At 36.6% G+C, this 20612-nt stretch overlaps 3 protein-coding genes across 5 annotated transcripts; 1 reads left to right on the top strand and 2 right to left on the bottom strand.

The window, feature by feature from the left end:
* Nucleotides 1-447: 447 nt before the first annotated feature.
* On the top strand, nt 448-7319 carry LOC102604043 (calcium-dependent protein kinase 4-like; the record flags this gene model as incomplete). Its single annotated transcript, NM_001287877.1, is given in 8 exon segments — nt 448-1283; nt 1714-1857; nt 1937-2089; nt 2503-2618; nt 2745-2912; nt 3370-3594; nt 4730-4877; nt 7066-7319. Coding segments are annotated over 7 exon segments (1674 nt in total). The 3' UTR covers nt 4853-4877; nt 7066-7319.
* A 129-nt stretch (nt 7320-7448) lies between these two features.
* Nucleotides 7449-11202, bottom strand: LOC102604379 (uncharacterized). 2 transcript variants are annotated; one of them, XM_006365246.2, is made up of 5 exons: nt 10880-11198; nt 9946-10388; nt 9537-9746; nt 8042-8242; nt 7449-7803 (listed from the first exon to the last, which is right to left on the bottom strand). In XM_006365246.2, the coding sequence occupies exons 1-5, from the start codon at nt 11097-11099 to the stop codon at nt 7762-7764; spliced, it is 1116 nt and encodes a 371-aa protein (XP_006365308.1). In that variant the 5' UTR covers nt 11100-11198; the 3' UTR covers nt 7449-7761. The 2 variants fall into 2 exon arrangements, with proteins under 2 accessions (XP_006365308.1, XP_015159860.1); XM_015304374.1 differs by lacking the exon at nt 7449-7803 and having other exon boundaries at nt 8150-8295; nt 10880-11202.
* A 527-nt stretch (nt 11203-11729) lies between these two features.
* LOC102604710 (uncharacterized protein At2g17340-like) lies at nt 11730-20208 on the bottom strand. 2 transcript variants are annotated; one of them, XR_001472112.1, is made up of 13 exons: nt 19856-20208; nt 19507-19572; nt 17681-17747; nt 17507-17575; nt 17058-17198; nt 15499-15627; nt 15295-15381; nt 14543-14617; nt 14390-14467; nt 13899-13976; nt 12405-12467; nt 12037-12186; nt 11730-11958 (listed from the first exon to the last, which is right to left on the bottom strand). XR_001472112.1 is itself a non-coding variant. In XM_006365247.2 (12 exons), exons 1-12 carry the CDS (start codon nt 20023-20025, stop codon nt 12106-12108), a joined length of 1104 nt encoding a protein of 367 aa, XP_006365309.1. In that variant the 5' UTR covers nt 20026-20208; the 3' UTR covers nt 11730-12105. The 2 variants fall into 2 exon arrangements, 1 of the variants encoding a protein (XP_006365309.1); XM_006365247.2 differs by having other exon boundaries at nt 11730-12186.
* Nucleotides 20209-20612: the final 404 nt, after the last annotated feature.

The following is a 20612-nucleotide window of genomic DNA, read 5'->3' on the forward strand; positions in this document are numbered from 1 at the left end:
TTCTTTTTAGTCACAGTATGTTATTTTAATTTAGAAAGTAAAATAAGATCGTCACATCTTTTTAGTAAGGTGACGAACTAATACGAGATTAAATTAATTAGGCACTAGTAGTATATTATTACAACCATTTAATTGAAGCTGACCATTGTTGGAGTTGAACCTCCATTTATTCTCTTTCTTCTCTTTCCTTTCTTCTTCCTCCTCCTCATCTAGAGGAAAAATTGCTCTCTTCCTCCTTTTTTCTTTCAGATCTATCCTTCTTGTTCGTTAAATCTCCATTTCATCTTTATCCTCTGTAAGTTCTTGTTTTTATTTCCATGTATTTGATCCAATATTCATCAAGCAAAGTTCCATATTGATCTGTTTCCAATACGTTCTATCTTCTTCATTTCAGCTTCTTTACAAATTCTGTGAATTACCCAGTATTTTTTTTGTTGTTTTTTTCAGTTTGTTGAAGAAAAAAAGTTGTGAATGACGAAGGTGTTATTGATTCTGACATTGCCGAGCTGAGGGGTTGTTGTGATTTTGTGTTTGTTTGATGGGCAATACATGCCGTGGATCTATTGGAGGCAAAACTTTTCAGGGCTACACTCAGCCTGAAGATAGTTCCTGCTCCACCAATCATAACCCTTCTTCCGGCAATTCTTATTCTTCTTCTGACAATTTTTCTCCCACCAGTAACGCTCAACAGAATAGCAATCACAAGAAGGAGCATTCTTTGTCTCTTGTTAGTCCCAGAAAAGCTAGAATGAATCGTTCCGGGAGTAATCAGGCTTATTATGTAATGGGTCATATGACCCCGAATATTCGCGATCTTTATACTTTGGGAAGGAAATTAGGACAAGGGCAGTTTGGGACTACTTATTTATGCACAGAGAATTCTACCGGTGCTGAGTATGCCTGTAAATCAATCTCGAAGAGGAAGTTGATTTCGAAGGAGGATGTGGAAGATGTTAGAAGGGAAATTCAGATAATGCATCATTTGTCTGGTCATAGGAATATTGTTACTATTAAAGGGGCTTATGAGGATCCTTTATATGTTCATATTGTCATGGAGATATGTAGTGGTGGTGAGTTGTTCGATCGGATCATACAACGAGGACATTACAGTGAGAGAAAGGCAGCTGAATTGACTAAAATTATTGTTGGGGTTGTGGAGGCGTGTCATTCTCTTGGTGTTATGCATAGAGATCTCAAACCTGAGAATTTCTTGTTGGTTAATAAGGATAATGATTTCTCTCTCAAGGCCATTGATTTTGGACTCTCTGTTTTCTTCAAGCCAGGTAAATGATGTTTCAGCTTACCTTTCTGGTTTTAATTGCTTTTGTTGGGATGTTTATCATTCCTGTGTTAGAGAATACAGCTTTGTTTGGTTTTTTTAATGAATTGATGCTTCTCTTTTCACCTATGCAATGCTTTGTTATCAAACCTGTGTTTTATTTCCTCAAGAATAGTTTTTGCATGCTTGGATTAATGCCTCTCTGTTGAGATATTCACGGCTGTATTTTCCACTGAGATAGTTTCTAAGTTGATGCTGGAATCATTACTAAAGTGCATTCTTGGAGATGCTTATATATATCCCTCCCTAACTTGTCACATTTGGGAGATTAGTAAATATTAGTTTCTGAGATTCTGATTTAGTAGGGACAGTCATTCGATCATTTCCTTATATTGTAATGTTGGTTGATTGGTATTCGTTGTTTGCTCTTGCAGGACAAATATTCACAGATGTTGTTGGTAGTCCATATTATGTGGCTCCTGAGGTGCTTTTGAAGCATTATGGTCCTGAAGCTGATGTGTGGACAGCAGGAGTCATACTCTACATACTGCTAAGTGGTGTGCCACCATTTTGGGCTGGTATATCCTCTAGTAATCTTAAAGGGTATGTTCTCAACTTTCTATGCATCTCCATAAACTCACAATCTGAATTCTACAGAAACACAGCAGGGAATATTTGACGCAGTTCTGAAAGGGCACATTGATTTTGACTCAGATCCTTGGCCATTGATATCTGAGAGTGCAAAAGATCTTATCCGGAAGATGTTGTGCATGCAGCCCTCGGAGCGGTTAACTGCTCATGAAGTATTGTGTATGTTTATCTAATTACCTTATTATGTGAAAACAACCTTTTATTTGTCTATCAAGGGAATATTTTTGTTTTAGCTTCATTTATTCTCCTTGTTGAGGATAATCTGGCTGGCCTTGCTTGATGTATCAGTGGAGAAAGCAGATTTGTAATGTTGTCCTGAAACTTTATTTGTTCTTTTCATTGGTGATGGATCTGGGGATTCTTTTTTTTATGGTTACACAATCAAGAGGCAGATTTTGTAACGATGTTATGCTTTGTCAAAGTTGAGTTATTATGTAACAGTTTTTGTCCATCATGACTGGAAAAGTGTCGATTTGCACTGTTTGAAGTGTATCAAATTGCATCTGTGTAGTATACATGTGCCTACATCAATGAACTAAGGTTCATATTACAATATCCTCTAAATTCTGCAGGTCATCCTTGGATTTGTGAAAATGGTGTCGCTCCTGATAGAGCACTGGATCCTGCAGTACTTTCTCGCCTGAAACAGTTCTCTGCTATGAACAAGTTAAAAAAGATGGCTTTGCGGGTATGTGTTCAAATCTTGTTATGAATTTATGCGTCAAGAAATACTGTAAAACTCAGGTTCTTCAATGTCAAATCAAATAGTAATACTTTTGACAAACTTTATTGTGTTTCCTCTGGGTTCTTCCAGGTGATTGCTGAAAGCTTGTCTGAAGAAGAGATTGCTGGTCTGAGAGAGATGTTTAAGGCCATGGATACTGACAGTAGTGGTGCAATTACATTTGATGAACTAAAAGCAGGGTTGAGAAAATATGGGTCTACGTTAAAGGATACGGAGATACGGGAACTTATGGATGCGGTAAGGCATTCTTTATTGCAAAGTGATTAAAATATGTTTCCAACATCTTCCTCATTTCACTAATGACGAGACTATCTTCTAAGGAAGTTTAGAATCTTCATCTCTGTAGAATTGCACAAGTTAATGATGGTAAATTCTATCTGTTTGGAAAGAGGAGAGTTGAATTGGAATTTCGGCTCTCTCCCGTGTTAAATTAATTGAGTACTTTTGTAGCTTCTGAAGCTCATTTGCAAGTTGCTCAGCTTTTCTTTTGTGTGTTACAAGTCCTTGAAAGTTGAGGAAATTGTTCAGGCTTAAACTCTGACTTGGAATCACTTTATCTCTTGTTTCGGTCCACATGATATCTCTGTTGATCTTTCTAGATTCCCTCAACTACCAACTTGTGTTTCTATGATGTTCATGCAAAGCTCCTTTTAAACTCTTTAAGGCGATTGATGTAGCTAACTTGCAATTTCAGGCTGATGTGGACAATAGTGGAACTATTGACTATGGAGAATTCATTGCGGCAACTGTTCATCTTAATAAATTGGAGCGCGAGGAACATCTCATGGCCGCATTTCAATATTTTGACAAGGATGGAAGTGGTTACATAACGGTTGATGAGGTCCAGCAAGCTTGTATAGAGCATAACATGACAGATGTTTACTTTGAGGATATTATAAGAGAAGTCGATCAGGATAATGTAAGTCCACTGTTTAAGAACATAAATTGGTCTTTTAGGTACTAAATATGAAATTGAAGTTCTCTTACTAGTTTACCAAACATCTCTGATTATTCACCATGTTTGGAGTTTTGGACGCATTCAGATTCTTTTCAAGAGTATCTTTGAAGATTATGTTATAGTTTATTTGGTCTGATTGCCTAAGCTAATAATCTCAGCCTCACATTTTCTAGTCACACTTGTGGAATAATGATTGTGCAAGGACTATAGGATTCATTAAAGTGAATGGAAAATGTAACTTATGCTCATAAATCCAAGTGTTTAAAAAGGAATAATAAGAAGATAAAGTACTAAATTATGTAGTACAAAACTTAGAGACATCTCTAAGTATTTCAAATCACGTAAAGTATTTCTTGAGTATGAGCCTGCTTTGATCAAACTTTTCTAAAATCTGCTTATTTTGAGTAGTCAATAAGTGTTTTTTGAGAAGTATTTTGGAACTGTAGTAGTTAGTGTTTGGCCAAATCATTTGAGAAGTGCTGTTAAATATTAGTAAAGTTGTTTTGAGTATGGTCAATCCTTTCAAAAAGTGCTTTTAAGCGTCGGTACTTTATTATTATTTGAGACTTTGAGTAAGTTTTTCAATTTGCTTAATTGAAGTCATTTGGTGTGAGATTTGCATAAAGAAAGAGTTGGGAAGAAAATGGCAAAAATTCACGGTGAAGAAGGAGAAGGGGACAACAGTTTAATAGTTGATTTCCTTTTAAAACTCAATAAGGGATAGTTTCATAAATAAAAAATATTGATAAGGATATGCAGTTTCTTCCCTACCTCAGGAGAACTGATTTTGCTGTTGTTTAAAAGCACATTCCATTTGGCATTTTGCCCAAACACCTAATCTCCATCAAAAGTTATTTTAGCTTCCCAAATGTTTGCCACAAACTCACATCCTCATCAGTTTAGTAGATTTTATGCCTCCATGCAGGCAAAACCCAATAATATAATTCATTAGAGTTTGTGCCTAAATCTGCCCACCATGTAGGGAATATTACCTTTGAAAAATCTCTGTGATTATATGCATATAATGGTTCGTTTTATTTTTATATTTGTTGCTTGTCACATATACTAATCTGTTTCCTGGTGCACTTCTTTCCAGGATGGACGAATTGATTATGGAGAATTTGTTGCTATGATGCAAAAAGGAAATCCGTGTATAGGGAGACGAACAATGCGAAATAGTCTGAATTTGAGCATGAGAGATGCACCGGGAGCTCAGTAGCTTCTCAGACAGACATCTCAAGTAGGTACATTCCTGCCTCCCTTTTTTCTTTCAAAGTAATCCTTTTTGTGGAAATGCATCAGTTTTACACTTTTACTGCTTGCATTGTGTTTGGTGTACACTTAAAACGTTCTTTTCTACTAAAAAATGAATTGGAAAGGTGTGTATCCATTCTACATTTAGAGTACTTCAACTTTTGGACTTCGAGTCTTTTAAGATTTTTTTCCTATTCAGTTCTATGGTTATGCACTCACTTAGTCACTTGTGCTGTCCTACATAAAATTGTAAAATGATTGGGCTGATTTTTGGAGTCGAGACCTGGAAGAAGAAGCATTAGTGAGAGTTTCTTATTGACAATTGATTGGCAATGTACAAGAGGGGTTGGTTTTACACTATTTGCAATGGCTCTCATATTGAGAAATTCTGTCTAGTGGCATTTGATCATAAAGTTCCTTGACAACTGCATTAATGATTCGACCTTGTTTTTACCATTGGCAGTGGTGCATATTGTGTCTGTTTTGTTATTTCTGTCGGCCTTGCACCTCCTTTGAGTAATGCTTGAGTCGCAACATCAAGGTCTGATATAGGAGTTACTGGGACAAGGTTTGCCAACTATCTTGTACGGTTATTCACTATATTGTAGTGGAAGTTGCTAAGAAAATTTGATTGAACCTTTGAAGTTCAGTGAGGTGTATGTGTTAATCTGGTGTGCTCTCTTACGAGATTATAATGTTCAGTATCCCAATTTGGATATTCGATTGAAGTGACCATGATGTTGATCAGTATTGTTAGACCTATGGTTTTGTTTAGTTGACTTGAAACGATAACAATGTGGAGCTCACAATTGGACGGGGAGAGGAAGGGGTTTGGGAAATGGGTGGGAAATCAGCTAAAGGGGATTCTGTACAGGGCTGTATCTAGCCCATGATGCTCTTTTTGAGGGCAGAGAACAAAATGACATGGTTCAGGTCAAGAATCATGCAATATGAAAATGCATGAATTAAAGGAAGATACAGTGAGGATGGAACTTTAGGACTGACATTGGCTTACTTTTTTCATCTTAGGCAAGACTACCCCAAAGTTGTGATTTATCAGGAGCTTAACCGCATTTTGGGACTGGCTCAGTCTTGTAGGTGGCGTCAGTTGATGTGAAAAGAACAGTTATCCCATTTCAAGAGAGTGAAGGAAGAGTGAGAACTTTTCCATCAATCAACTATAGTTCAATCTTAAACTAGTTGGGGTAGGCTATATGGATTCTCTCTGTCGATCTTCTATATTCACGCTCTTATCAGAATAGAAAAATCTATTGGGTTTTCTCACAGTAGATGATTATTTGAAATGTTGTCTTGCATCATCCAGATTTGCAACTTAACATGCTTGGTGGAGCATTCATGAGGTATGAATGAGAATTTGGGACACCCAGGTGGTACAGAGTTTATATTGGGGAAGGCATCACAAAACTTGGTGGTATGGTGAACAGACTATGTTTGATCTTGAAGATCTGCTCGTGAATATGCTATCAAAATGTATGATGGTATGTATTAGTAGCATGTTGTAAATTGATTTTGATGTAACTGTGAAGGTCCTTTGATGGCTTCATTGGAACAAAAAGTAAAATAGTTGGATCATGTAGTTGGAAAGAAAAGGGCTACGACAGAGGAGCTGGAGCAGCAGAAGCTATCATACTTTTTGGTTAGGAAAATAGTTGGAAAGAAAAGTGCTAATGATGCATAGGAGCAGAAGCTATCATACTTTTTGGTTTTGAATCTGAACAGAGGGGTAGCGTGGGGTTATGTCGAGCTAAGAGGTTAGAGAGTTGGGAAGTAGAGTTATGAATTCGGTAGAAATTCATGCTTTGCTTTTAAGTGGATGCAGAAAATTGGTGTTTTGAGAAATATTTTCTTAGCCAGCTTCCAAAAAAGATTGAAAGATTAACGAGATTGAGAGGTTTACAAGTTTCAATGAGAGCAAAGTTTCATGCATTTCTTTGAGTCCTAATTGAGTTGTTGAGATCCAAAGTTCATTTGCTAATTTCTCTTTACAAGAAGCGATGAACCATTATCTCCTTGATGAAACTTACATAATCCTAACTTTCTGAGCTCTCCTAAAAGAAAATCACATTAATAACTGTTTTGGGTTCTACTAAAGAAGATTGGCATTGATCATGTGTTCTGCTAAAGAAGTTTCTAATTTTGGCACTGGCTAGTTTGCAGGTTGTACAGAAAAGAGGCCAGGGCAATAGACTTTCATCCAAAGTAACATCCAGTACCTTCGAGTTTGCGTAGAAGAGGATGAGTGAAAGACCCTATCGGACAGCTCTATGCTTCCACGATTTGTTGTGAGCTTTTTATTTAGGTCTTAGTGTTGAAAATGTTCCAACTTATGTGTTCAAATTAGTTGAGGCTTTCGTTCTTGTTTCAAATTGTTAAATTAAGTTGTTTTATCTTATGATGTCTTATTCCATGAATGATTCTTCGCCTTTTCTACTCATGATAATTTATGCTATTTATTTTTATGCTTGTTTATAGTAATATTGTAATGTTTTACTTTAATGGAAGTTCTTTTTTTTTAAAAAATCCCCCAAGGCATATCAATATTTTGGTACAAGGAACTAAGAGAAGTCATTAGCAGAGAATGGTTATTAGTTATTACAACAACTATACCTCAATCCCAATCAAGTTGAGATCGGTTATATGAATTCTCACTAATAGTTTCTCACTCCACGTAAGCTTATATCAACCAATATCATTTATCTCAGACCATTATTACACAGAATTGTTGCCACTTGTGAATAAACCAATGTTGAATATACAATTATATACTTCCTGTCCATTAATTTAAATCTGGGAAAGGGAAATTGAACAGTTGTCTTCCTACTGCTCTGGCCATATGTTGTAGGTAACTGACCCCTATTGTGCTGGTGCTGCACTTTCACATGCTATAGCAATTTCCTGACGAATAATCAAACAGAGTGTCACAATAAGCAGGTGCTTGGATATGGTGATCCATTAAAAAATTGGGTAGTTGATACCCTCTCCATTTCAATTTGTTCATCTAATTTTGATTAGATACAAAGTTTAATAAGGTATATCGATGATATGGAAGCAGCAAAAGCTTAAAAACAGACTGAGAATAAATAAGTAACAAAAAAGTTTCCTTTTTAGGAGAAACAAAAAGAAAACTACTTGCCTTTAACTTCCCATTATCAGAAAATATGCATTTGGATGTCATGGCACGTCCTTGTTCGAACAGCCACCCAACTTCACAGCATGTTTCGCCACCTTCAATGTCTTTCAAACAACACCAGAGTTGTCTTGGGAGCACAACGAGGTCTAATTCATCTCTTACTGTCTTCCTGGTGCTGCCATCGACAAGCTCTTGAATAACTTTCTGGAAGTGTAATTCAGAACTCCCCATTACTTATTCCTTCTGATGCTGACATGCTAAAAAATCTTTATCTCTGATTTAACCAGACATTGCAAGCAACAAAAGAACTTCAATTTTGAAAACGGATAAGCTGAAAAGTGGAGTCAATAAGATGGTGTTTGGTGCACTATTCTATTTGTCAATCTAATTTAGTTTTTAACTACTCTGCCATCAAGTCAACAGTTTGAATCCTTGTTGATTATGGTGTGAAGGTTTTTATTGCCTGACCAAGAAAAGAACATCTAACATGATTAAAATGGAAATTTCACTGAATTATTAAGGAACCCTTATAAGGTCCCATTATCATCCTCAGTTCAGCAAGAGTACAAGCACTAAAGTAGACAACTATTTCTGTCTACGCTAGCCTTTTAGATACTATTTCTGTCCATGTGCGCTTCCCAAATGTATAGAAAGGTAAGCAAGAATCAATATTGAAGATACCTTCTGCCGAGTGTGTTGAAATGATCTGGACACTAACACACCACTACTCAATTTGTTTTCACATTCACTATCAGTTAATCACTTTTGGTTTACAAGACATTTGGCTTTGGTTTGAAAGAAATCAGATTTCTTCCTAAACTAAAACAAGGTAGCAGAAAGTGACAAATGAGCAACTAAAAGAACCTTTAGCACTTTGTTTGTTGATCTAGAAATAAGGTGAAGCGTCTGGTTTCTATGTTCAAACTTCGAAGTTCTACCCATCCCAGGTTATCTTTGGATGCAATAAACGTATGAGATTATGGTTGTCAGCTACTGGGGTAGGAAGTCAAAGCAAATGGCTGAACGTATGGTAAAATTCTCAAAGTACAATTCTGAAAACACTTCTAAACTTGCAGTCAAGGCACTTAAATGTGAAAATATATAATTATGCTCCAAATGAAGTTGTTGAAGCTGCACTAAAAACAAGGTGAGAAAGGAAAAACCTACAATTACAATGATCAAATAGGATATTCAGTGCTCTGGACTATGTGTTATGTAATGTTAGTCAGCCTTGCAAGTCACGGGTAGAAAGCCTGCTTCAACTTGATAATAGCAGGATGATAGTGGAGAGACATAATATAATTAAGTAATTAGAAGTGTATGCTCAAGCTACTTAAGCTTTTAGATGAGATGGTCACACAATTTAACATGCTATTAGAGCCAGGCAAGATGTCATGCGTTCAAATCTCACCACCACCCAAATAGCAAATAGTATTGTACATGTTTACTTTTAGTGAGACGTCGCACAGTTCAATGGATAGGGTCATTTAGTGCTTACTTCTGGAGCATTGTTGAAACTGGAGATGGCATGCTTACCCTCCCAAACACCAATGACTTCTGCAGGGTCCAAGGCTTTGGTAGAAGCAAATGCAGAATCTTTAATAGCACACCCACCAAGCTGATCCCCGTTTCGAAACGGCCCATACCAATGCTCACAAAACACCTTAATGTTTTGCAATACCAACTTTGAATCTTGAAGGCGCACAACCTGAATCAGAGGTGACAAATGGGCGGATTGAATTAAATTTGGGAAGGTAAAACAATAAAGGATTGATTTCTCATATCATAGAAAGTCAACTCTCGTCTTGATACCAATTTTCTTCAAGAAAGAAAGTAACTTTTCTGAGATTACAACTATTACTTGAGTGACCATTTGATCAATCAATAAAAACGGCATGACCTCTAACCTGAACAATCCGCACCCTCGACTCCTTGGCCCGAGGATCAATCAAACAATGCTCCAATTCCCATGACAAATAAGGAGCTGTATTATAATTTCCATCATGATTATTGGACCAGGCAGCCACATAACAACCGGTGGATTGATACACAAAGGCAGAAACATTGGCATCAGAAATATTCCTCTCATCGATGCTATACCTAGTTGCAGCATCAGCTTCACAGCCAACAGTAGGAAGGAGCCGAATGAACTTGTACATGAAAGAGAAGGCATCATCATCACGAGCAAGAGTAGGACATTGAGTTTGCCAATCGAATACCTTCACCTCCCACTCCCTGTAAGCTCCAGGGACTACAGACTCCGGTAGTTCAATCGGCTCACCTTGCTTGCTAAAATCTGCTCCAAACCCATCCCATTCGCCAGACACATTTTTTGCAAACTCAGCCCATCCTTTCAAATTGATATTTTCAGAGTCCATACAAGTTAAAAAAGAAACGAAAATTTACTCAAAATTAGCACATGAACCTATATTTTCACCAGCCATTTAAAAATTGAACAAATATGTCACTCAAATTTACTTATGAAAAAACTTATCAAAATATCTTTCACTAAGACATTCTCTTTGTTTGGTAAGTTATATTGTTTGACATGTTTTTTAGAATAGTTTGAAAAATTTACAATCAAACACAGAGAAAGTTTATGAAATCCCCCCTGCATCACTATTACAACAGTTCTCTGAAATTCACTCTATACCACAATTGGTTTGTATGTATCTATTGCTATATCAATGATATAACCCCTGTTGCTACATCTGGTAATTATCCAAACTATTGTTATGTTTGGTAATTAAGTCTCAATCTATCACTATTTTCGGTAAATTTCTCGGGGACGAAACCCAATTTTTTTGATTTCTGATATTGATGGTGTATTTTTGTGCTTACCTTTAACGGAATTTGTAGTTGATTGGAGTTGGGAAGCTGAGTTCTCCGTTGTCTTTGGTGCCAAGGCGGGTATGGAGATGCTTCTCTTCGAAGTCGTAGTAATAGTGGTATAATTTTCAAGTTTGAATTGTTGGGAAAAGTTTGATATTTTATTGTTAGTGAAAGATGAATGGAAGAAGGTGCGAATGCTCACATGGGCAGAAGCAGACAGAGCAGCCATTGATGATGATACAGTGAGCCGTGCAAACGGTTTTGGCCTAACACTAGTTTTCTTATCTCTTTTCTTTTTTCTATTTTACCAAATATTTCACTACAACTTTTGTATGACGCTGCCAATAAGAATTTTTTTATTCTCATTAGTTTAAACTTTTAGATATTACAATCACCGTAACCAAAACATATAATTTAAGGAGAAAGAATATTCCATTTTACCATTTACCACACCCTAGCTCTTTATGTCACTAATAAAAATCTTGCTACTTTCGACCCACAAATTAGGAATTCTCTAATTTTTTTATGGTAATTTGTTAATAGAAGTAACAAAATAACAACGCATAATGCTATTAGAAGGAATATACTTTTGAAAAGCAAGGAAGATTAATGTGCTAAGTGAAGACATCCTTAGTATGAAAATTATGATTTGCCACAATCATATTTCCCCCCTTTTAATTATGAATTATTCTCATTAGTATTGAGAAAGTATGGGCAAAACAAGAGTATAGTCTCCCCATGACCCAATTAATTCCAATTTGCCACATAAGACCTTTTGGTTAAGCATGGAAGAATCCATCCATCCCACCACATCCTTAACGTTGTGTCTTGTATCTGTATATGTTCAACATCTAGTACCTAGATCACGAATAAATGAGAATTCTATTGATAAAACCTCTTCAATCGTAGCTAGCCAATATCTTTATTACAAGTGATTCCGAAAACTACAGGAGAAAAAAGAGGCATTTACTGCTGGAAAGATTGCTGGGTAGTCAAGCTGCAACTGTGATACCTGCATGGCCACACTACTGCAGATGCACCTAAGCACACAGATGCTTCATTGCATGGCCACACTACTGCAGATGCACCTAAGCACACAGATGATGCTTCATTTGCAATCTAATCTTCAAGAAAAGTTGAAAATAATATCCAATATAATGATTTACCATAATCTTCAATTTGTTGGGTTTGTCTAAACTTCCAGAAAGAACTGATATAGTTGATAGCTAAACTATTTAACTTGAAGCTTCATTATATTTGAAGACACAATCATAAAGCCTTCCTCCAAGAAACTGAGCAACTTCCGGATGCTTTACCTGTGTTTGAGAAACAAAAAAAGCTTTTATAAAATGGTAAAATAATAATAACAAAAGAGCAAAACTTTGTATTAAAAGGGGAAAAGGCCCTGAATATAGGAGAGTTTTTAACTTTCTTTTCATCCTTCCTTTGGTACCATCAGCAAGACATAAAGAGTAAAGGAGGGAGAAGTTGGGGTTGGCTTATATGGTTGTAAATGAAAGCATGAAGGTATTACCATTCCAATCTTGAGGGAATCACATTTGAATCGAGCATACAAGTTTGTCTCTATTCCGCGGCCCTGCAATGAATTCAAAGAGAAGCTAAAAGTTGAGAGAGATTGGAAATTTACAATCATTTAAATTATGGGGAGTGATCCGCTCCATGAAGATATAGCTATTTTTCTGCATAGGATTTTTTTTGTTTAAATCATAACCCTTTTAGATTAAATTCTATTCTTATATTTTTATCAGGAATAAAGTGTTTAATTGTTCCCAAGACTATAGCTTGTTTAGGATTTCCTGATCTACAAATAGGCTTTTGATTGGTGACACTTTGACTTTATGAATAATAATCTGTAGAAGTTTATGCAACTCTCTTAAATTCTCTCCTCTCTTTTCAAGAAACATGAGCAGGCAGGAGATTTGTAAATTTAAAAACTTCAAAAGGATTTGATGTCGAATATGCAAATGCTCATATTTTTTAAACAAAATCACAAAATGGGAAGTTCCAACACAACGTAGCAGGTGCAGGTAATTGGTGGAAAATCTAAATAAGAGGCTTTGATCAGTTTATATAGGTTCAAGAGGAAAAAATAGTTCCTAAGAAGTGGAGGAAGTGCTTAGTAACAAAAGTTATGAGAAGCCACGATGATCCACACCCTTTGTCCTGTCACAACAATACAGGCGAGAGAAGTGTGAAGTGGGAATTGGCAATTAGAACAGGGGACTTACAGGGTGGGTGAGGGGTTGCAGACAGGTCCCAACCCACACGGAATCATTGCCATCCCTAATCTTTTAATGTAACCCTGTTCCCTAAGAAAATAGCTCTTCTAACTTATAAAAGTAAAGAAAACCCATATCTGTTCACGTCCTATAGGCAGCTTACAACCAACTTCATTGAGGAGTTTGAAGCCTTGAGCTTTGCCGATTAGAGTCTTTCCAAATCTTGCTTTACACCCACATTGGCATTATTGCTATCCCTAGACTTCTAAATGTAACACTTCCCCTAAGAACATAGCTATTCACATCCAAAGAGGCAGGCAAATTAATTGTGAAGCTGCCGCTTGCCATATGCTTTCCACATCTTACCTTATTCCCCTCATTTAATCAATTGATACAGTTCACTTATATAACTCATCTCCCATTTAAGGACAATTATAAAGAAGAAAACAAAGGGTAGGAGTATACATAACACCCATAAGACAAGGTACAAATGAACCAAGTCACCGAGCAAAGTTATGCTGTTCGAACTCTACAAAAATGCTGCTGAACCCATGTCGGATCCTCCAAAAACTGCACTACTTTTGGAGGATCCAAATGCACCCGACGGCATTTTTAAAGAGTTTGAGAAATGTAGGAACAAAGTACAACTCCAAGCAGGGAACAGCCCTTGCAATAAAGCTTTTTAGAGGTCAACAACAAGAAATAATCACTAAATTTTAATATGTCACGCCACAGGGCCAGGGGAGATAACAGTCTCCAGTCTCCACCAATAACTGCAAAAGCCTTACCATGCCTTCTAAAATGACGAGGTCAGCATCACTTGCCAAGTATGCCAGCTCCTGAGATACAGTTGTAAGATCAATAACCTGCAACGACATGCATAAATGCATTCAGTAAATAAACCTGACAGCTGGACCAGTCCGAAATTGCCTTGTCAACCACTCAACCTGACATTCATGCAACTCATCACATGCCTAATAGCCCAGCCAAGCCAAGCTGGAGAGTAAGCTCAAGGGTAGGTGCATACTAAATTTAGGTTGGGTGAGAACCAAAATAGTTAGCCCTGAATTCTTCTCGCTTGCTTAAAAGTAGGAATTCTCAATAAGCTAAGACAAAATGTATAATTACGGGCTAAGCAATAGCATGCATGAAATTAGGAGATTGATTGTAAGCCGAGAGGAAATCTAAATGTAGAGAATAAGTTTCCCATCCTCTCCTTGGAGGGTGTGGGAGGAAGCTCTGCAGTATGCAAATGAAGCTAAAAACAACTGCCACTTACCGGCAAATCGTTACCAGAATTGGCAACTAAAAGATTGGATGTGTCAACATCTATGAGCTTCCCATGCTCATCTTTCAACTGTTATAACCAAAACATGTTAATACCAAACAAAAGCTGAGAGCCCCACAAGTTGAAACATAAGATGTCTATTACCTTAGAAATAATCTCTACTAACTCGGGGTAAGTAACATCATTGATAGAAGGTAAGTCATTAGCAGCTAAAACAACCTGGCCAAAGAAAGCAGTAGTTAAATGAGATATGGAAACAGGAAAAATACAGTGTTACCAGAAATGCTTTCATATACTACTGATAAGAGCTAAAAATAGCTTTCAAATATCAGCTAATCAATGTGGCAGCCAATTTGATGCAATTCATACTATCATCATGCTGACATATACGAAACATGTAACTTATTCGCTGGACTTCATACCTATTAAACTAGGGGTTTTGAGGTCCTATGCTTTATTCGCTTCAGGGGATTGATGAAATAGAAACACGACAAGAATGATGATATTTACTATACCAAAAGTGCGGCAACTATGGTTTAGCCATAAAAGCAATACAAAATCCCCACTCGAGTGTAATGTTTTACTGGAAATAAACCATTTTCATTAATATCCTGATGTCGCAAAAAGAGACAAAAGAGCAGTAAATGAGAATAAAGTTACACTCTCAGAAGAGGCAGTCAAAATCCTCTCACAGTGATGTATACTACTTATTGAATTTGTGTGCACTCGTAAAAACCCACAAACCAAGCATATCAAAATACACATAATGGTGTTTTTCAATGCAATGAAATCAAAGAACAGTCCAGTCATTGGTGACATATAATTTGAATTCAGTTTACTAAACACAAACACTTCCACAATCTGTGCATAAAAGGAGCAGGGACTCCAAAACATACCTGTGCTCCATGACGAAGTAATTCTCTAGCAAATGGCAAAATACCCAAAATAACATCTGCACCAGAATTATCAACAAAGATTACAGCCTGTATAAGAGTAAGGATGTCAGTGAAGGAACAGACATCAAATGTACTGGGTACTTGTCAAAGAAAATCATAAAACTTGGAAGTCCAAATGACAACGAAATATGATAAAATAGTCACCTTTTTCCATGTTTTTTTGCTCCATTTTGTAATGAAAATGTCCAAATCATCTATAACCCAGGGTCGAGGGACAAGGTTTTGGCAACTAGCTAGAAAGGACATACCATCCTCTGAAAACAGCTCTGCAAGCTTCAAGAGAGGTTAAAGAAAGTAGACATTAATTACATGATCTTGAAAACTTTGAATCACTTTAAATTTGCTGGCTGTGCAGGGCACAAGATTAAGATATCAAATAAACTCTGGAAGGTTTCAGCTAGTTAGAGTCAGAACAGGTTCCAACAAGATGCTCTGAGATATCATCTTTTATGCAATTTACGGAGCTCTCCCTATTGAAACGTGCATGCTGTGATATGTTACAAGGACTCAGGTGTGCATGTCAAACAGGAATTCGTATATAGGCATGTTTGATTTCTAGCAGGTTTTATGTATCTGTAAAGATCTTTACTGGGAATCTATATTCATGTAACACCCGTTTGACATGAGTAGCTTTAGACAAATGAACAGTTTAACTTTAGACATAGGTATTCTGCAATAAGTTTCTCAGAGCAAACATTCCAAATCATGAATCTAAACCATCTGAACTGGCTGATGTACTGGTAATTTTGAGCCTCATTGTATTACTACCAATGACTAAGCACTCTAAAAGATTTCTCTGCTAATTCCCAGTTGATTTGCATCTTTCATAAAGTTTTTAAGCTGGGAAATACTCCTGATAATAGTCCTGGGAGATTGAAGAGTCCTAAAAATTGGAGAGACAGTGCAAAATGTGATTTTTTTAACTATTAGTCTTAAGCACAAGAAGTCAGGAACCACGAGGCAGACAATAATTTTCAGATCCTGGGAGTAAGACCAGGCAATACGACTTTTTGTTTGTCCGATACTCCAAACTCATAATCCCAAAGAAGGTTACAAGGGTGTCGTTGCAGATACCAATCTTCTCGTAATCCTGTGAATAAGAAGGTCCCCCTCTAAGTAGGATCAGTATTGGGTGCTGAGCTGCTGACTTTTTGGCGTAACAAACCCTTAAGCAAGAGCATATTACAGTAAATAGTATGCGAGGTTGCAGCATTTGAAGTAGATCATGAGTATTGTCAATGAATTGAATAAAGCAGCTGAAATCTGTCATCTAGAGTGTACGGAATGCACTTCTATTCAAGTTCCAAAGGTGGCAAGAAAAGGGAAAAAAATAACTCAAGGAACCAACTGAGGAAATATGAACTTGAGCAACTTAACCTTCCACTAGAATTGAAAACCATCTATTTCTGTGGGTGTTTCTACTTTTGGTATATTTGTATGCTTTTTTATTTTGCCCAAACATTAATAAAATTTATAACTTAATAAAAAAAATTCCACTGGAATTTCTAGATAATTTGGGCATAGTATTGGATTTATATTGTCAAACTATATGATAAACCAAAGCAGTTGATTGAAAGAGTTTAGTTGCCATAACTTGACTTACTCCCAGGGTATACACAATCCAAATGAAATAATACTTCAGAATATTAATGGACTTCATGCAGTGATTATGAAGAAGTCATGGATCAAAAAGCATGGTTTACCTTTGCAGAACCAAGATCAAATATATTTCCAGCAAAAATTCCTCTGACCAAATTCTCTACACGCTTGGCTTCATCCTCAATAGCATCATTAAGACATACTACATCCTTAAATAAGGATATAGCCTTTGCATTTTCTTCATCCTAGCACATTTTAATACACCCAACAATGTTTTGAAGTTAAAACCTGATACTAATTTCTAATGTTGCAGGATAAGGAGCACAAAACAATTGATGATCTTTAAAGAAGTGGGATTGTTTATTTTGTAAGGTATGTCAACATCCACAAGCAGACACCCAGAAGCATGTCTGCACAGCAGATGCACAGCCTATCTTTTTTCTTTTCTTTTTTAATTATGGTAATATCTTTCCCTCAATTATTCTATTTCTTTGACCACTTGCTAACAGGAGAGCCAACTTGAGGAATTTAATATTGAAGAAATGATACTAACCTTGACCTTTTTAAATATATCTCTGAACCCCACTTCCCTAAGCACTTGCTCTCTAAGGCGACAAAGAAGCTAAAAGAAAACAAAGGAGAAAGCGCTTTAGCTTTTGAGCAACAACAAGAAGTTATCAGGAAACTTAAGAGTCAACAATTGATAGCTTAATATGGTTCAACTTACAATGCAATCAGGCGGCCCTCCATGACTTTCAGGATCTTTCTTTATATCCTCAAGTATTGCGGAATACCTATCCACCAAAAGAAGTACAGGTAAAAGTTGGAAACTATCATCAATTTTCAATTTGTAAATATAAACCTCAAACCTTCTGAAGTATACTGACACTTGCTCAAGGTATTTATTCTTCATCATTTTGATGACAAGTCAAAACCACTTACAATTAGAAGTAACTAAGTAACTTGCACAATAATCTTTTTCTTTTATAAAGTAAATATCTTTTTTTTGGATAAGTATTGATGAAATAAGTTATTTTATTGATTGGAAAAAGATGAAATAAGAACAGGTCCGAGTAATTCATAGTAAATTAAGAAGATTTATATAACCAGCCCCAACTAGTTTGAGATTGAGTTATATTTGTTGATTGAAAAGGCAAATCTCGTATATAATACTTGAACTAATAGAGAATCTTGTACAAATGATTCTCTACTTGTAACATCCAATCATCTATTGCTAACTTGTGAATCATAGGGTACTCTAAATAACATACAATCGAGTGAAAAATCCCTCCCACACTTCCCATGGCTAGAGTAAATTGCACACCTTTCTTTTGCACACTTCAAATGGTTGACCACATAATTGCTTTCATGTTTGTTTACCAGGACCAACTTAGTCCTGTTTTTTTTTTTTATCAAGCAACTTAGTCCTACTATATCCTCCCACTTAACAAGCCCCACCTTGATTATGTTTCATTTCATAAGAATAAGACATCCATAATTAACATTCCCAATTCTCTCCCTCTCATCTGTCCTCTTCCTCTTCCTTGCTTCTCATTTCCTTTGTTAGTGTTGTGGAAGGCAGGCTTGAGGGACTCTAAAACCCTATGGTTAGGTACAACACAAGATGGGCACTTAGCTTCATTTGGGCGGCACTCTTTAGTATATTCATCAAATTGCTGAAGCATGCGGCTCATTACACTAACAGAGTGAGTGCCTGCTATGTTGCTCGGACTCTTCAAAAATGTCAACGGGTGCGTGTCAGATTCGACAAAAGTAGTGTATTTTTGGAGAATCCCACACGGGTGCGACATCAAGAGTGAAGAGTCCGCACAACTATAAACAGTAGATATAGTTAGTTAATCATTAATTAATCAAATTGAATGAGATGTTAGTACCTAAAAGTAGGAAATTAGGGATTTATTATACGGAACTAGTCTGGGAACCTATATTAGAAACTTCAAATACATCTTTGCATATCAATCAGAAACTTGAAGTAATTTTGTAACTTGATTGACATCTTTACAGTCGTTCTTTTTGGTCAGTTCCTTTGTCTATATAATTTCACTTGTGTTTATAGTTAGTCTTCCTTGCATTACATTTGTTTTAATTTTTCTACTTACGCCCTTAATCACAAAAAAACTTTTGCTTGGTACTTCTATGTGCTTTTTGCCTTTGATAACACTGCATTAGCTGGAAGTTGCATTATCTAACATAAAATACCAAACTTGAAAAGTACCAAAAGAAAAAAAAAAGAAAAAGGAAAGAAAATGTAATTACATAGTAAAAATCCCGCAGCTGCTCCACACAGCCTTTTCAGCACATTGTACTTAAGGTGGGTTGTTGGATACGAGATTCAAAGAATAGACTAAAAACAGCTGTCTTTCAGCACAATGTACCCACTACTACCATCCTCTAACAAACAGGATGAAAGAGATGAACTTGTTCTCTATTCAATTGACTATCCTACTCTCTGAAACGAGGGTTAACATGAAACACACAATAGTATAGAAGGATACCTTCAGTTTCAAAAAAAAAAAGAGTAGGGAAGGATACCTCTGAGCAAACTTTTCAGCTCGAATAGGAGCATCTGGAACAGTGTCATCACTCTCAGCCCTCTTCCTGCATTAAGTAACAAAAATCAAGAAATTCGATGGGTTAATCCAAAGAATGATCAAAACTCTGCACCACTCACAGATACTGCTTTTCCTATATTGTTTAATTATAATGCAGTAAAATCAGATATACAAATTATTTCGAGCAATAACAAGGTGACTATTAAATCCAAAAGGTATGATCTACACATCATTTCTCGAATCTACAACTGGAGGTGGAAAACAAAATAGTGCCTTCTCATCCTGACAGTAAAAACGCACAAATCTAATTCGAACAGAAAAAAAAATACCTAAACGAAGGGATGGAATTCAAAAAGAGGTTGATCCAGGAAAGCTCGGTGGGGGTTGGTTTCTTGGGATTGTCGGAAGGGAACCTGTAAGGGATCGTGCATGCTCGGTAATTCGATTCAATCGGTGTCGTCAGCAACGGGAAAGGCACCAGTTCGCCGGAGCTCTCCATATTTTGCTCCTTCTCTCGCTGCGCGTTTCAACTGGCTCAGTGATCCCGGATGTCACTCCTCCTTATGCTTTCGTTGCAGTAGGCAAAAGGCAAAAAAAGAGTCCAATGAAATGAAACTTAAAAACTAAAATAACACACAGTGAGAGACTAGAGAATATTCTCTTTTTCTTCCTTTTTGGTAAGCCCTCCCCCTCCCCCAAAAAATGAAAATCACTCTAGTCTATTTGGTGAATTTTATTTTTTTTATGAAATCCGCAGTCGCTATCTTTTTGGTACGCCTCCCGTTCCTATGCAATAGCTCGCAAACCACATAGTAGAGGTAACCCACACTAGACAAGCTCGGTGCAACGAGCTTGACCCAGAAGGCAAACCCTTGATTTTGCTGGCAAGGGATTTCGAATTTGAGACCTCCAACATGGAAGTCCCGAGCTCAAACCACTAGACCACCCCAAAAGAAAAAAGAAAAATATTTACACTAGGTAGCCTATATTTGAGTTTGTTATTTGGTTTAGTGTATATTTGTGTATAAATATTTGTTATATACTATCACTTGCTTTTATATAAGGTTGATACATTATGTATAATAT

This window comes from Solanum tuberosum, unplaced genomic scaffold, assembly GCF_000226075.1.
Source record: "Solanum tuberosum cultivar DM 1-3 516 R44 unplaced genomic scaffold, SolTub_3.0 scf00542, whole genome shotgun sequence".
Taxonomy (NCBI): Eukaryota; Viridiplantae; Streptophyta; class Magnoliopsida; order Solanales; family Solanaceae; genus Solanum; species Solanum tuberosum.

Bases quoted from the DNA above. Each gene is read 5' to 3' on its own strand.
- LOC102604379 (XM_006365246.2), bottom strand. From the start codon at position 11,099: ATGGCTGCTCTGTCTGCTTCTGCCCATGTGAGCATTCGCACCTTCTTC. The intron at 10,389-10,879 runs GTAAGCACAAAA...TCAATTTGAAAG, and splicing joins AACTACAAATTCCGTTAAAG to GATGGGCTGAGTTTGCAAAA. The intron at 9,747-9,945 runs GTTAGAGGTCAT...CCTCTGATTCAG, and splicing joins CGAGGGTGCGGATTGTTCAG to GTTGTGCGCCTTCAAGATTC.
- LOC102604710 (XM_006365247.2), bottom strand. From the start codon at position 20,025: ATGGAGAGCTCCGGCGAACTGGTGCCTTTCCCGTTGCTGACGACACCG. The intron at 17,748-19,506 runs GTATCCTTCCCT...TTTGGTGGATAG, and splicing joins GCTGAAAAGTTTGCTCAGAG to GTATTCCGCAATACTTGAGG. The intron at 15,628-17,057 runs GTAAACCATGCT...CCTCTCTTGAAG, and splicing joins TTGATCTTGGTTCTGCAAAG to CTTGCAGAGCTGTTTTCAGA.